The 16,673-nt window shown below is 53.5% G+C and overlaps 2 protein-coding genes across 2 annotated transcripts; one reads left to right on the top strand and one right to left on the bottom strand.

Annotated features, from left to right (window-relative positions):
* Positions 1-7,546: 7,546 nt before the first annotated feature.
* HD553DRAFT_302042 (uncharacterized protein) lies at positions 7,547-9,141 on the top strand (the record flags this gene model as incomplete). The annotated part of the gene is made up of 8 exons (XM_046178683.1): positions 7,547-7,651; positions 7,713-7,916; positions 7,981-8,040; positions 8,108-8,136; positions 8,201-8,427; positions 8,491-8,623; positions 8,690-8,809; positions 8,872-9,141. The coding sequence occupies 8 exons, from the start codon at positions 7,547-7,549 to the stop codon at positions 8,990-8,992; spliced, it is 999 nt and encodes a 332-aa protein (XP_046039902.1). The 3' UTR covers positions 8,993-9,141.
* A 285-nt stretch (positions 9,142-9,426) lies between these two features.
* HD553DRAFT_321002 (bacterial alpha-L-rhamnosidase-domain-containing protein) lies at positions 9,427-16,308 on the bottom strand (the record flags this gene model as incomplete). Its single annotated transcript, XM_046181203.1, has 19 exons — positions 9,427-9,541; positions 9,595-9,831; positions 9,883-9,972; positions 10,059-10,157; positions 10,219-10,325; positions 10,403-10,552; positions 10,631-10,823; positions 10,897-11,182; positions 11,259-11,293; positions 11,345-11,352; positions 11,425-11,555; positions 11,628-11,736; positions 11,824-12,364; positions 12,454-12,545; positions 12,625-12,647; positions 12,753-12,788; positions 12,913-13,205; positions 13,484-14,809; positions 14,834-16,308. 19 exons carry the CDS (start codon positions 16,306-16,308, stop codon positions 9,427-9,429), a joined length of 5,346 nt encoding a protein of 1,781 aa, XP_046039901.1.
* Between the last annotated feature and the right edge of the window lie 365 nt (positions 16,309-16,673).

Raw genomic sequence — 16,673 nt, 5'->3', positions numbered from 1 at the left:
GATGTGATCCCAAGTGATCGACTCGTAGGGCCCTGCCGGTACCGGTAGCGGCGCTAGCTCGCCGACAGGCTTCATTTGGGGTCGCCGGTTGCGCTGGCATATACTGCAGCTAGCAACGTACTCCCCGATCCACTTCGCCATCCCAGGCCAGTAGAAGTCCCTACTGGTCAGCTCCACGGTCTTGTCCCGCCCCCAATGGCCGGCGGCCTTCCCGTCGTGTAGACGCTTCATCAGCTCTACCTTGATGTTCCCTGCGTTGGGGACATATACCAACCCGTTGTACAGGAGAACCCCAGTGGGGCTCAAGCTGTATCGCTCGTTCGCCAAGGTTCCCGCCTTGAGCTGCGCTACGAGCTCTTTCGCCACCGGGTCGTCCTGCGCCGCCGGTATCAGCGCTTTCACCATCCAATCGCCCAGTGCGGGGATGGTGCCATTCAACCGCAAAGGCGGTCGCTCAACCGGACTACACCCCTCAGAGGGTGCGTCTTCGACAGGCCGGAGCAGAGTCTCCGCTCGCTTCGGTTCTGTCTCCTCCATCAACTCTTCTCGCCGACTCAACGCGTCGGCCTTCCCGTTCTCTGTTCCCGGTTTGTACTCCAGGGTGTAGGAAATCTGGTTCAACAGCTGCGACCATCGCGCCTGCCGTTGAGACAATACTTTGTCCCTCTTGAAGTACTCCAAGTTCTTGTGATCCGTGAGGATCCGGACGGGGTACTTGTTGTCGAGATAATGTCGCCATATCCGACTGCAATAAACGATGGCCAACAGTTCCCTGTCGTGCACATCGTAGTTCCTCTCGGCGGGCGTCAGGCTCTTCGACATGAACGCTACCGGGTGGAGCTTCCCATCGTCCCCTACCTGGGACATTACCGCGCCGATCGCTCCAGAGGAAGCGTCGGTCTCGAGCACCACTTGGCGCTCCTCGTTGTAGTGCGCCAGTATAGGCGCCTGGGTGAAGGACTCCTTCAATTCCCGGAACGCAGCGTCAGCGGCTGCCGTCCAGGAGTACTTCACCCCTTTCTTCGTCAGGGCCGTCATTCCCTGAATCTTCTTGGAGTAGTTCTGAATGAATCTCCGATAATAGTTTGCAAATCCTAAGAAGGACTGCAGTCCCCGAATGTTCTTCGGGGGGGCCCAGTCCAAAACGGACTTGACCTTAGAGGGGTTCATACTAACCCCCGTTGGGGCAATATCGTACCCCAAGAATTCGGTAGCCACCGTATCGAACTCACACTTCTCCGCTTTCGCATACAGGCCATTTGCCTGCAGCCTCTTCATAACCTCCTTGACCTGACCATCGTGGGTCTCCTGGTCGGAGGAGTAAATAAGTATGTCGTCGAGGTAAACGACGACGCACACATCCAAAAGGTCCTGAAAGACCTCGTTCATCCACCGCTGAAAGGTAGCGGGGGCATTGGTCAAGCCGAACGGCATGACCAAGCATTCGAACAGACCGAAACGTGTAGTAAACGCGGTCTTCCAAATGTCTTCTTCTTTTACGCGTAGCAGGTTGTACGCGCCTCGGAGGTCCATCTTCGTGTAGACCTTCGCGCCCTTCAACCTGTCTAGCGTCTCTGAGATGAGGGGTAGGGGCGTCCTATCCTTCACCGTAATGTCGTTAAGGCGACGGTAGTCGATGCACATACGCATCTCGCCGCCTTTCTTCGGTAGAAACAGTACCGGGCTCGAGCAGGGCGACTTCGACGGCCTGATGAACCCCTTCTCCAGATTCTCCTTCAACCACTTCTTTAGCTCCTCACTCTCCCGCTGGGAGTGGTTATAGAGCTTCTGATACGTCGGCGACGTACCGGGCTTGAGTTCGATCGCATGGTCGATCGATCGCTTCGGGGGCAGTGTATCTGCCTTCGTCTTGGAGAACGCTCCAAGATGTTCATGATACTTCTCCGGTACCATGTCCCTCAGCTTCTCCATATACTCGGGAGGGTCCAGGTCATCCTGGAACGAGTCTGTAGGTTTGACGTCCCAATCCCACAGGTCCGGGCGCCTCGCCCGCTCGTCGTCCTCCCGGGTCATCTGCATTTGTGCGACGACCAAATCCTCCGTGATAGACCCCTTCATCTTCTTGAACGGGTCGATCCCTCGTGTCTCCACCTCTACTTCGTCCGGAGCATACACCGTCTCGGGCCTCTTGAGACATCCCGTGCTGATGCAGACATCCCCGAACGTCACCGCGTTGGAGTCCCATTGGATATGCGGATTGTGTCTCCGCAGCCAAGGGATACCTAGTACGACCGGGTACCCACTCAAATCGGTGAGGTGGAACTCGGTCAGTTCCAGGTGCACTCCCGTACGTACCAGCGTACGAGCCTTCTGGGTGATCCTTCCTCCCTGGATCTCCCGACCATCGATCACCGTCACTACCCGCGGCGTCTCGAGGTCCGTTACGTCGAATCCATGTAGCGACGCGAATGTCCGATCCATGAACATCCCGGTCGCTCCCGAATCCAACAACATGAGTGCTTGGACCGGCACTCCTTCCGGGTAGAACACTCCTACCAACGTCAGATGGCTATCTGGACCGTTGGGTACTCCGCTTGCACCCAACTGCAAGGGGATCCGGCTACCTCCTTGTGCTCCCCCATTCGGGGTCCTTTGATGATCCGTTATTCTGTAAGGCCCGGGAGCGACCCCCGACGGGGATCCCCCTGGACAGGCTGACGGGACGCAGGAATGAGGCAAGGTACGGGTAGACATCTAAATGTAATAACGGATGTAGAGCTATTACAGAGGTACTAGTTCTACATCAACATAACAATACCGAAAAGTACCCCCGGCGGGAGTCGCATACGGGAGTCGCGTACGGCGCGTCCGACGCGTCACGTGATCGCTATAACACTACGACCTCAAATGTGCCCAGGCTCTGGGTTACATCCGGCCTTCGCTTGGGGTCAACAAGCGATCGATCCAGGGGATTGATCACCCGGCCAAGGCCATGTACAAGATCAAGGAGATCCACTCCAAGACTACCTCGTTCGATGTCCAGATCCTGATCGACGAGTTCGCCAACCTCCGGCCCATTGGAGACGACTTTGAGGGGTACATGGCGAGGTTGGATACGGTGGTTGAGGGTCTGGAGGCCAACGGGCTACAAAGGGAGGATGTGGAGATCATGGCCCAATGGTCTAAGTGTCTCCGATCCTACCCGGAGGGACACCCTTACTTCAAGGCTGGAGAGTTCCTTCAGTCGAACATCACCATGGGGGTCGATGTCAAGAAGGAGTCGGTTGAGAGGATGATTCTGGCCGCCTACCGTGACATTGCCAACAAGGAGATTGCCGAGAAGGATGAGGAGAAGGCCTTCCAGGCAATGGCAGCCAAGTTTGGTTATGCCAAGATTGGGACCACCGGAGTTGGATTCGGGACCGGTGGTGTTGGGAGGCGGACCTTTGGGACCGGGACCGGGACCGGGACCGACACCAGGATCTGCAGGTGTTGCGGGCAGAGGGGGCATATCGCCAGGGAGTGTCCTCAAGCCGAACCCAATGGGTGCCACTCCTGTGGCAAGGCGGGACATCGGGCTCCCACCTGCCCTCACCCGGACATGGTTGCCTACAGGCAGAGGCACGGAGGAGGAGGATCGGGACCGGGATTTAGAGGTGGTGAAAGGGCCGCTGCCGCTGTATCTTCTTTCGATGCTGCTATGCAATCCATGACCCTCTATCGACGTCAGCTCGATCAAGCCTTGATCATCACTGAGAAGGCTCACTCACTTGCGACTAGGAAGATGACAACCCTGATCGATTCAGGTTGTTCAAGACACATGTTCGGGATGAAGAGGTTCTTTGACCTATCCCCGAACTATCAGAGAATGACTGCACCTGTCATGGTTGGAAACGGACAGGTGATCTATGCTGAGGGGATGGGCGACATCTTCTTGACCATCGAGGTTGGAGGAAAGAAGGCAGAGCTACATCTTGCAAACTGCCTGTATGTTCCCAAACTCAGTTCGAACCTAATCTCGATCTCACAGCTGGACAAAGCCGGATCGGACATCATGTTCACGGAAGGCAAGGCAATCTTGAGGAAGAACAACAAGATGACCTTGATCGGCAAGATGTTGGATACCAATCTGTACGAGGTCAATGCAAAGTCTCCGGCATTACCTAAGATGGATTCAGCCAACACGGCATCGATCTCAGGACTGGGGAATATCTGGCATCAACGGCTGGGACATCTGGGTGGGAACTCGATACGGAATCTTAAGGATTCGGTGGATGGGTTTGACCAGACGTCTGTCCCACACCAGTGTGAGAGCTGCATCCTGGGAAAGATGACAAGAGCTCGATTCCCAGACAGCTCATCACGGTCAACAGAACCACTCCAGCTGATCACCTTCGATCTTGCTGGGCCTTTCGATGAGGCTATCGGAGGAGCCAAGTACTTCATGATCATGGTCGATGATTACTCCAAGTACTACCACGTCGAACTCCTCAGGACCAAATCAGAGGCAACTCGATGGTTGAAACAGGTTCTGACTCAATGGGAAAATCAGTTGAGTCGATCAGTCAAGGTTCTCCGGTCCGATGGTGGGGGAGAATTTGACAACAGAGCGATCAGCCAGTTCTGTGAAGAGAAGGGGATCCGAGCTCAGATGACTACAGCTCGAACTCCAGAACAGAATGGGGCAGCAGAGAGAGCTGTCCGGACCATCAAAGAGGGTACTCGGACTCTCTTGATCGATTCCGGTCTCAGTAACAAGTACTGGGGTGCCGCTGCAAAGAACTTTGCATACGTCAGGAACCGGACCCGGACCGCAAAGACAGGAGACAAGACACCGATAGAACTCTTCACTGGAAAGAGACCGTCGGTCAGTCATCTGAGGGTGTTTGGATGTGTCGCTTACATGCACATACCAAAAGAAGACCGGGTTGGTCAGATCTGGAAACCCAAGGCAAAGCGGTGCATCTTCCTTGGATACGGAGAGGAAGAGTCGAAGGCCAAGAAAGCTTGGACACTCTTTGATCCCTATGCTCTCAAGAAACATGTGACGGTACATGTCAAATTCTGTGAAGACCAGAGATGGGCCGATCAAAAGACCAACATCGCAAAAGGAGACATCTTCTTCCAGGACATCTCACCTGCAATCGGGGAAGCCGAACTGACTGTCGGGGAAGAAGTCCAACCGGTTGATCCAGAGATCGGGGAAGCTGGACCAAGGATCGATGAAGCTGAACCAAGGATCAATGAAGCTGAACCGGAGATCCTGGACCCTCGACCGGAGATTGGAGAAGCTCAACCAGAGATTGGGGAAGCTGAGCGAGAGATGGGGGAAGTTGAGCGAGAGATCGGGGAAGCCGAACCTCAAATAGGGGAAGCCCCAGTTCAGCCAGCAGGACCGATATCACTGCCGCCAAGTAGGATTCCGGTCCCGGTGGATCAACGAAGCACTCGGAAGAAAGGGACTGGTATCTGGAAGAACTATGAGTATGTTCCAGTACCAGCTCAAGGATCGGGGATTCCACAGGTCTTACCGGATGGTGCAAGACGATCCCGACAAGCTCCAAAGAGATTCCAGGATCATGCGGCCATTGCACACGGACCCAAGCTTGAAGACATAATGGATCAAGCTTTCTTGACATCGGCTGAGATGGATCCTGCCGATCCCATCTATCTGGATGCGAAGCTGGATGAGATGGCATCGATGGCCAAGAACCAGGTCTGGACCCTGGTCCCAAGGCAGACCGGACAACCAAAGCCGATCTCAGTCCGATGGGTCTGTACCATGAAAGACCTACCCGATGGTACTCAAAAGCCAAAGGCAAGACTGGTTGCTCGGGGCTACACCCAGAAAGCTGGGATTGACTATCAAGAGATCTTTGCCCCGGTTGTCAAACTGGAATCCATTCGGTACATCATCGCTCGAGCGTGCCAGAGACAGATGGTTCTGTCACAGGGTGACGTCAAGACCGCCTTCCTCTCCAGCAGCATGGAAGGAGAGACGGTCTACATTGAACAGCCTGAGGGATTCAGGGAACCCGGGAAGGAAGACCATATCTGCCTATTGAACAGAGCGATCTATGGTCTTCATCAATCTCCTCGTCTGTTTTACCGGCACATCAGAAAGATCCTGGGTGGATTTGGGTTCTCATCGATCTCAGCAGATCAGTCGGTGTTTGTCAAGGACACTCCGGAGGGAAAGGTGCTACTTGGTCTATATGTGGATGATGCACTGGTAGCCGGAGACACCGACAGCTTGGTCCAGGAAACCAAAGCCTTGCTCAACACCAGGTTTGAGATGAAGTGGACGGATGATCCCAAGGTGTTACTGGGGATCGAGATCGAACAGGACCGGGAGAAGGGAACCATCACCCTATCTCAAAAGAAGTTTGCTCGGGAGATCCTGAAACAGTACAATATGATTGACTGTCATCCCGTCAAGACTCCAGTGGAAGAGGTCATCAGCGCATTCCCACCTGAAGACCGACCACCACCTGATACCAGGTTTCCTTTCCGGGAGTTCATTGGAAAGGCGAATTATCTAGCTCGGGGGACACGACCGGATCTCTCCTTTGCAATCTCACACCTTGCATCATTCTGTTCGACCTACCAGGAGACACACTGGCAAGCGTGTGAGCGGGTAATGAAGTACCTTCAGGGCACCATCGATGCCAGTCTTGTCTATCACCGAGACGGAAATCAGAAAATTGCTGGTTACTCGGATGCCGAGTATGCCGGAGACAAGGGAGATAGGAAATCTGTCGGGGCATATGTGTTCACATTGGCCAATGGACCGGTATCATGGCAGAGCAAGAAACAGACCACAGTAGCCTGGTCTAGCACCGAGGCCGAATACATCGCTCTTGGATCAGCTGGGAAAGAAGCGGTCTGGCTCTCGATCATGGATCAGGAACTAGGATTTCATGATGGTAAACCGGTCACCATCTTTGAGGACAACCAGCCAGCTATCGCATTGGCTAAGAATCCCACCAACCATGCTCGGACAAAACATATTGATGTTTTGCACCACGCTCTTAGGGGACTGATCGAGGACAAGAAGATCGAGGTCGAATACCTCAACACTAAACAGATGATTGCGGATCTCCTCACCAAGCCAATCACTGGAAAGCAGCTCCAAGTACTTTGCGCTGACATGAATCTGAAGATCAACAGGGCACCTACACCAATGTCGTCCACCTCTGAATAGAGAAGTCCGAGGGGAAGTGTAGAAAGTAGGTGCGCGCGCTTGCGTAATCAAGGATTACCGGGATTATTCCCCCAGGATTACTGGGATTATTTCCCCAGGATTACTGGGGACTGGGGTGATGCTTAGTCAGCATCACCCAAGCTGGGACCTCACCCCGGTGATGAAAATCTCGGACAACTAGATCATCAATATACACCACTTGACTGTTAGATCTCAAGCAATATCTTGAGTTCTAACAGGTCAGTACCTTTGTATTGACTGATAGCACATGCCATTAATAAAGCAATATCTTGAGTTCTAACACTGTCGCCCTCAAGGTCATGAACGAAAACGACCCTGAAAACTGGACCACTCCTGTTTACACTCAGGTGAGTGATCGAAATGTTCGTCTGCGCGATGATCAGTGCTGATGGTTTTCATTGCTTCAATAGTGGGGACATATCGGTCTCATGTTCATCATTTACCTCTTCGTTCCCGAGTCGCCTGGTAAGCCTTCGTCAGGGCAGATGTGTTTCATTCGATCTCACAGATCGCCTGTTTGCATTAGCTTGGTGCGCTACCCATGATCATCGCGAGAGGGGAAAGCGATTGTTGCAAAAGATCTACGGTGGCAACGCAGGGTACGATGCGGATCGACAGTACGAGATCTTGTACCAGACGGTACATGTACCAGACGGTACAACACGAAAAACAGCTGGCCATCGAGAACAAGAGACAGAGTTGGTGGAACATCTTCCGAGGCGTGGATGGGGTACGTCGTAGCCGTGCTGTGGATCATTGATTCAACTCGCTGATATTGGTTAATGATTTTGTAGTTGCGAACCATCATCAGCATGTTCGCTTTGCTGTCTCAACAATTCCTTGGACTATCTCTGGTGAGTCGCGCAGTGACTGCGACGGTTTATGAAGGGTTAGTACTGATACTCGCTTCCACATTCTCAGTTCTACACATACAGTTCCTATTTCTTCAGGTATTTGACGTCTCCATTGTTATTTTCACGCCCCCGAATCGAACTGATATCTATAACTTTATAGTATCGCGGGACTTGAAGATCCGTTCCAGGCTACCGTCATCACCAACGCTGTCCAACTGGCTATCATCCTCTTGGTCGTCGCTTCGGTCGACAAGTTGGGCCGAAGGAACATCTGTTGCAGTGGTTTGACGATCCTTTGGTTCTCGAACGTCGCGGTCGGTATCCTCGGACTCGTTGAAACTAACAAAGCGACATCAAGTCTTTTGGTCACTTTCTCCTGTATTTGGGGTGCGTGACTTTCATTATCATCTCGTCGCGTTCCGGGCTGATTTGGCAGATGATGTTTTTCAGTCGTCGGCTTGCAAATGTCGGGCTCGACGGGTTGGGGTTATGTTGGAGAGACTTCGGCTCAACGTCTTCGTGCTTATACCGCTGGGTTCTCGGCTGCCATCTCCGTTGTAGCGGGTATCGTTATGAGCGTACTGTGAGAGTCTGGCATCGATATGCAGTGCGAAATCTTCCGGAAAGCTGACTATAACGACAAATCCAGAGTCCCGTACATGCTCAACGAAAACGAGTGGAACTGGAATCTTAAGACCGCTTGGTTCTACGCGGGTGTGGGTCTGCCCTTCGTCATCGCATCCTGGTTCTTGATTCCGGAGACGGCCAGGTATGTGAAATTTGGCGCAGTTGTTCCGCAAACAAAACCTGATTGGCGATAATACTGTTTAGGCGGAGTGCTGCTGAGCTGGACGAGTTGTTCGAAGCCAAGGTCAAACCTTGGAGGTTCCACAAGACCGAAACGTCGACACAGAAAGCCTACAAGGCCCAGCACGCTACGGACGATTCTTGATTGGCCGACGCGAAGCTACCTACCGGTGGTTATTCGTTCGGGCGAGCCTGCAGACCGACACAGCTACCAGCAAGCGCAAGGTAGTCTTTGAGTTGGCATTACCATCACTGCACGAATTTGTAGTTGTACGAATAATAGGGTCCGCTTAACATGCGAACATCAGATATATGGGATTGAGCGAAAACGCGGATGACCCTTCTCTACGATGCAGTCCTTACGGTGGCGAATGCCACGACACCTGCTGCCGCAACAACAACTAACGAGTGTCCGCACCAGCCATTGCTAGGTTGAACAAGTTCAAGAAGTCGTCGTTATTATTGCCCCAATCCATAAACGCCCCGTCATAGCCGAGCAATGTTTCTTCCATTCCGATCGAAGCATCTTGCCTCGAAATGGTATGTCCGGTAGCATAGACGGCGCCATCATAGCTAGCGTCATCCGGTACTGCAGATTCGGAGCGGGAACGTTGGAGTTGATCCTGGAGCAACATGTCCGATAATAGGATCCCCCCGCTGTAGAAGGCATCGCTTTGTGGAAGCAGTCTGCATGCTTTGTCTTAGTTTATGGGACTCAGAATCACCGGAGCAGGTAACCAGACTTACCGGAGTAACCGTAGACCACGAGATACCCGTTCCTCGGCTTTCAAGATTCCCCCTCGATCGGCTTGGTGACACATGTCGATGAAGAGCACAATAGTTGCTGTGAACGTTGCGGCGGCTCTGTAGCCATGACCCAATGCCCCGGGCTCCAATTCCAGGGTCTGCTCGACAGATATGACGATTTCTTCGGCAGCCTCGAGGCAGAAATCCACACTGGCACGCTGTCCACTATCATGGCATCTGCATCACATGAGCCACCCTCCCACCAAACGGAGAGAAATTATGACTGACCGAGTACTATAGGATGAGGAAAAGAAAGGTTTGTGCAGTTCCATGCGTGTGTGTGCATAGATGGTTCGCAGCATCAGGGCTTCTTTCAACCTGTATTCCAACGACATCGTTAGTCCAGATTGAGAACTGCCTGATGATCCCCACCGATATCAAGCAAGAAAAAGAAAGTAGCTTACGTCTGACTATCGTCTGTCAGCGTCGTTGCGCTTGATACCATCAGATCCGTATAGAACTCGGGGAGCGAATGCCTCTCGTGTTGCAAACGTTCATCAGCCCTGTTGTATATTGTTAGCACCGGCATTGAACTATGAGCTACTCTTGACTACGACGACTGACCTCATGACGTCCTTCCAGGTCAAACTGAGCCGTCTTCCATGGAATCGCTCCGTCAAGCTGTACATCGCGCTCGACGATTTGAACCTCGATATCGAGAACGACATGTCCTTTGCGAGCAGCACATTATGATGTTAGGATAAACGGTGGCAAGGACTAACCTCGATTAACACATATCGATTCTCACAGTGCGTCCACAGATTCTCGGTGTATCCACATCGTCGTCCGGTAACAGGTCGCAGTCGTTCATGTCGGCCGGTAGGTGCATCACGGTAGGATTGACCTCGACACCGTGCACGAGACCGTGCTGCATACTCCAGATCGGATCGAGCTCGACCTTTTCCGAAACCGAGATTTTCAATCGATCTGCCATGCTAATGCACCGAACTAAAAAAATCCCGGTCGTCCCACTCACGAGACCCATCCAGATCCGTCGCCCGATCTCGTGATCGATCTTGAGACCCTTCATCGATTGACGCCGGTTTGTGCTTGCGCTGGGTGCGAGGTAGTCCGACATACCTAGGCTGTGCGCCACGCGTTTGGCAGCGCCTAGTAGAATACCATGATATTCGCTTCGCCTGATTACCAGATGATAGGGGCCGCTAATACTGCGGTGAGACATAGCGATTAGCCCGCGAAGTCTCGCCTGTATTCTCGCAACTGGGATTCATATTGCCTCACATGATACTTTGCAAGACGTTGACGTTATGATACTGCATCCAATCCGAAGCTTCCCGCGCATCGTGTCCGACCTGATGCCAGTGCAAAGCATACCGCTCGGCAGTATCTCGATCGTAGCCAAGGAGTGCTTGTAATCGCGGAACGTCCAGCATCCTGATACTGGCTACTAGGCATGACATGTAGAGGGAAGTGAATCCTAGTTGTTTCCTCGTCAGATGGGTTGGGGAACCGCTGATGGTAGTCCAGAACCGCTCGCATTGTTCGATAAAGGTCGGTTTGTGCAATACTCGGAAACTGGCGGTCATAGTCAGATTAGCTCGACGAAGCCTTTGTGTGTGCGGGTCGATCTTATGAAGGCTTACTGGTATAGGATCCTACAGCGAATTTGTTCTCGATGCTTCAGCATAGGCAATCATAAACCTAAGACCCAGTTACACATATGACTGACTCTTCCAACTGTAACATCCCAAAGTCAATCAGTCAGCTATACCATCATGAATCGAAGCTCAGTCTGATCATCGCGCTCACAAAGAACCTGATCAAAACCCTCCCGACCTGAACAGACGGTATCCGCCTGACGATCCCGCTAGCCTCTACGTAGTTGGCCGATGGAGCGAGGTGGTTCTTGGCTACAAGGCCGGTGAAGACCGTTGGGTTCGCTGGAAGCAGGAAAGAATAGAAAAAGGATCATAATGGATGTTGTAGAAGTCAAAGCTGGTCAGTTACGTTACAGTCGAGCCTGGATGATGACTGAGCTTCGGAGGAAGTAGAGGTCGTACCGACTGGAGTGATAGGTTCTGGTTCGTCAGAGGACCGAGCTTTACGCCCGAGGATTCCATCCTATCAATGCCACGATAGAGTGAAGAGATTGTGTAGAGCTCAGCTGAAGAATTCAGACACTCAAGTTGGAAGAGTGGACGAGCTCACCTCGAAACGGTACGCCGCGCCCCGCTCGTCATCTTCCCCCGGCGTCGGTGCATGACCTTCCAGCCCAGAAGCATCGATTCCCGAGTCTTTATGACTAGGACCAGGGAGGTTATTTGCGCTCCTGAGTTCGTCCAAATTTCGATGCTGACCGGGAAAGTCTGGTTGTCCGGCGGATCGTGATAAATCCGAGTAGGGTGGTTCTTGAGCTCTCGATACAGGGTGCTGGTATGAGGGGCCCTCTTGCGGCTCATCCGAGGCAAAGCCTACATGTCCTCCATCTCGTCCTATTTGTCCTGTTTGGTCCTCGTCGAAAATTCCGAAAGTTCCCCCTCCGTCGGAAGTGACCGCTCGTTCGTTATCCTCCTCCTCGAGCTCATCCTCTTGTGCTTCCCGATCACCTTCATTGTTCTCTTCCTCTCGGTGCAGTTCGGTATAGGCATTCGGATCGTCCCCGATCCTGGAGATCAAGACTGAGATGACTTGTTCTAGCTCTGAGACCCGTTTGAATAGGGTTGAGAAATCTTGAAGCTGGGTGTACCCGCTGCGTCCGTTGCAGGAGAAGACCGTCGATCAGCATTCCAACTGAAATCTTTGGGAAACCCTGTAGCATCCTGGCCAACCTTCACTTACGTCAATTTAGCTTGTCGTTCCCGGTCGCTGATCCTACATTCACTGGTAATGTTGCGGGCCTTGCAAGTCGAACATGGTAGTTGGCGGTCGCACTGTTCAAAAGGTGTCCGACCTAGAGGTCAGCTTCGAATTCGCAGGTCGCGATCGACTTCGCAACACAACCCGACATACCTTGGACTTTCTTGCTCGGCATGCTAAAAGCACCAGGGAAAACCATAACATGAAGCATTCAACATCAGTAGGTCCCACCATTCAAGCCGGAAGAACGGGGATGGGAGTGGCAGCCGACCGGGACTCACGAACGCAACTATAGGCCAATCGATCTTTCCGTCCAGCTGCAGTGGAACCTCGAAGAGCCGGGATGTCAAGCGGCTGACAACCGTCGAATACCAGTCAGAACCGCACAAGGACACAAGTGTGATTCTCTGGAAATAATATCTGGCCTGGTGGGGGACTCACGGGAAACAATATCGATTGAGCCGCTGGTCTGGAATCGTGAAATTCCCTCGGACTGGTTCGACGGCGTTTGCGGGAACTCGGACCAGGATTTGATGGACCGGATCGGAGAGACATCGCTATTGATTATTGAGCAATATTTGGAAGGAGGACTATGGCCAAATGGATGAGGGCAGAGGTGGTCGAGCGGCGGAGTATCGTCTGGGTGAGATGTCGATGGATCCACTCGAGGGGTAAGTCCTTGATTGTTGGCTCGTGAGTGAACTCGCAAAGCAAGCTGATCGGACAACGTCTGGCTGGATTAACGTTTTCTTTCCCAGGTTTTGTAACAGCTTTTCATCTCAAACTAGGCTGTATATAGGCGGACACTCTGGTCTACAAGTGCAACAAGCGGGCGACATCTCGATCCGATGAAGATCTACGGGAAAGTACGAAGTCTCGATTCGCCGTCTAATACTGGTCAGCAACGAGTCTCCATCTCAGCAAATCTATGTTGCACGAAGCCAGCGATATTCTGTTATTCACACAGAGGTCCTTGTCGTTACTCTGGGACGAGAAGGTCTACTCGACGAACTCGTCTAGCAACACCGCAGAGTAGTTGAGCTGGTGCACCTTTGGCGGCCAACGAGGATCGTGTTGATAGTCCACCTCGAACCTCCGCTTCCCACTACCGATCTCACTCGTCTCTCGGCCAGGAAGATCGATAATAGCTCGGCTATTAGGTGGGACCTCGACGTCGACTACTAGGCGGTCTCCTACGATCTCCCAGCAACATGCAGCTCGTCCATAAGGAGTGATGTGCGAAACGGCACACCGGGTGACCGTACCACCGGGTCGAGGCCGTACTCGAAACACCTTCCAGCCAGGCTCTTCGATGACAAGACCTCCCATTTGGGAGTGCAGGAAATGGGCTACCGACCCGAGCGCGAAATGGTTGAACGAGGTCATCTCCCCCGGATTGATCCGGCCGTCGGGTAACATGGAATCCCACCTCTCCCAGCATGTCGTCGCGCCCATAGAGATGGGGTAGAGCCACGAGGGAAGCTGTTTCTCTTGCAGCATCCGGTAGGCGAGATGTGTCAGCCCTGCGTCGGCGAGGCAGGAGAGGATGATGGGAGTCCCGGCGAAACCGGTGGAGATCTTGAAGCCTTGGCTACGGATCCGACGGTCTAGACGGGCAGACCAGGCGGATCGACGGTCGATACCTCGTTGGCCGGGACCTTCTAGACGGAAGTAAAGAGCCAGGGCCAGAGCACACTGGGATTCGCTAGATAGCATACCGTTTGGCGAGATCCATTGGTTGCCAAACTCGGTCAATAACCTCTCGGCCTGTTTGCCATAGCGCTCGGCCTCTTGTTCCAGCTTCAAAACGCTGGCGATCCGGCTGGCTATCCGAGTGACGTGCACGAGGTAAGCGTCGGCGACCATGACGCTGTTCGTCTGACCCCAAGCCGCGCAATCGGGAGGCGCCATAGGGTCCAACCAGTCCCCCAGCTGCAAGACATCCGGATGCCAAAGGTCGGTCTTGGGATCACGTACGATCCCGCAATCCAACCAGGCTCGCAAGCTATCCCATTGTCGTCGGAGGATCTCGTCGTCGGCCGAGGCTAGGTAGAGGTCGTAAGGAGTTAGGACGACCACATCGCCCCAGATGGCAAACGAGCCTTGGTCTTCCGGGCGCAACCGATCGAGGATATTGGGTGTGACGACCGAGGGAACGTTGTCGAGGTCGAAGAGCTGTTCTGAGCGGACGTCGCGCAGCCAGTCGCCTAGGATACCGCTGGTATCGTAAAGGAACGCTGCGGTTGGGGTGAAGACCTGGATATCGCCCGTCCAACCGAGTCGTTCGTCTCTGCGCGTACCGAGAACGAACGTTAGTCGGGTTGATCGATTAGGATTACTATAACCAGATCGCGACACTCACCTCTGCGGACAGTCTGTCGGGACCGATAAAAAGTTGCCCCTCATCCCCCACACGACATTATCATGCAACCGGTTCAACCAGGAGTGCGAGCAGGAAAATTCTCCTAATCGCTCCATATCGGTATGAACGACGATCCCTGTTAGGTCGTCCAACGTCAGACCGGGCCAACCGGTCACCTGGACGTATCGGAACCCGTGGAACGTAAACTTGGGTTCGTAGCCCTGCAACGAGACGCCGGGGGATAGGCGGACCGTCTCGGTGGCTGCGGCGTGTCGTAAAGGGCGAGTACCTAGTTCGCCAAATTCGAGCACCTCGGCATGCTGCAGCGTGACCTCGTGCGTCGAACCGGGATTGAAATCAATGCCAGGACCGGAGGTGTTCCAGCGTAACCAGCCGACCATATTTTGACCCATGTCGAGAACGGTCTGACCAGAAGGAGTGGCGATGATCTCGATGGGCTTGATCTCCTGCGTTCTTCGGATCGGAGGAGATTGTGGCGTAGAGGGGAGCGGGCCGTCGAGAGGTAGCGTTTCTACCGGTAGCCAGGGATCACCACCCCTAGGTTTATTCTCGGTGGAACTAAGGCTGGAGATGGACCATTGTGGATCGACGAGCGAAGCATCGTAAACTTCTCCATCGTAGATCCCCGAAGACAGGATGGGACCGTAACTCCACGTCCAGTCCTCCTCAAACTTGGCTGGTTTGCCATCGATCTCGAGCTGGACCAGTACCGCCATCCTGTCTCCCCAGATATCGTGGATCCCTCCTCGATAACCCAGTCGACCGGAATACCAACCCTCACCGAGTATCACGCCGATGGTGTTCTCAGCCCCTAAATTCGGGTCGAGAAGATGGGTTACGTCAAATGTCTGATAAGCGAGCCGGTGAGAGTAGGATTGCCATCCGGGAGCGAGAACGTGGTCGGATACCGGTTGGCCGTTCAGATGGGCTTCGTAGACCCCTCGAGCGGTGATATACAGCCTGGCACGGCTGGCCGTAGATGGGGAAAGGAACCGGGCTCGGAAGTAGAAAGGTCGTTTGCTCTCTCCTTTTGGTTGAGGAGGACCGGTTATGAACGGGACCACCCAGTCTTCCCGTTTCAAAAGTCCTGTTTCGAGATGAAGAGGTTTTGACCAGGGCGTCCAGTCGCCTAAGGTGGATCGTGATCGCACACGCACTGTTCGGCGGGAGCGGGAGTCGAGTGTCGAGGCAAGTGCTGGCCAGGGAACAAGGACGGATTGAGATGATACGACGTGGTGTGTCTGGCTGGAATCAGCATCGTCGACTTTGACGCTGGCTTCGGCCTGGAGGTGATCCTGATCGACGATCTCGAGCTCGTAAGCCGCCTGTTCCCAGTGTCTATCCCGTTCGTCTTGATGATCAGAGTTGAACCTCCAGCTAAGACGCGGTCGAGGGGTATCGATTCCTAAGCCGGATTCGTAGTGTTCCACGGTGAGTCGCTCGATGGTGATCATTGTGCGGTACGATATGAGCCGAGCGCGCAGGGGGTATTGGTGAGGTGTTATGCAAGATGTGAGGTTCTGAGCTTGAAAGTCGATGTGATTAGAACGATCAAATGCACATCAATAGCTCAAATGTGGCCTCGGTAGCCACCAGATCACTCTGGGCTCAGTGAGTCTAGGACCTACGGACCTAACAAGAATTATACGCAACGGTGCTCGGTCCGAGATCGCACATGTCTTGTGGGATTGCGATCGTTCGCACCTTCCCGTCCGACTTCCGATACGAGCGATTCCTTAGCGCACGCAGCGATTTTCGGCGGAACGATCTCCCGCAGCGGGATGGCGAGACGTTGCGCTCGTCGAGAGAACAAGCACAA

This window comes from Filobasidium floriforme (assembly GCF_021052385.1).
Source record: "Filobasidium floriforme strain CBS 6241 chromosome Unknown HD553scaffold_1, whole genome shotgun sequence".
NCBI lineage: Eukaryota > Fungi > Basidiomycota > Tremellomycetes > Filobasidiales > Filobasidiaceae > Filobasidium > Filobasidium floriforme.
Note: the sequence above shows the minus strand (reverse complement) of the source record. Positions and strands in the feature narration are given on the sequence as shown.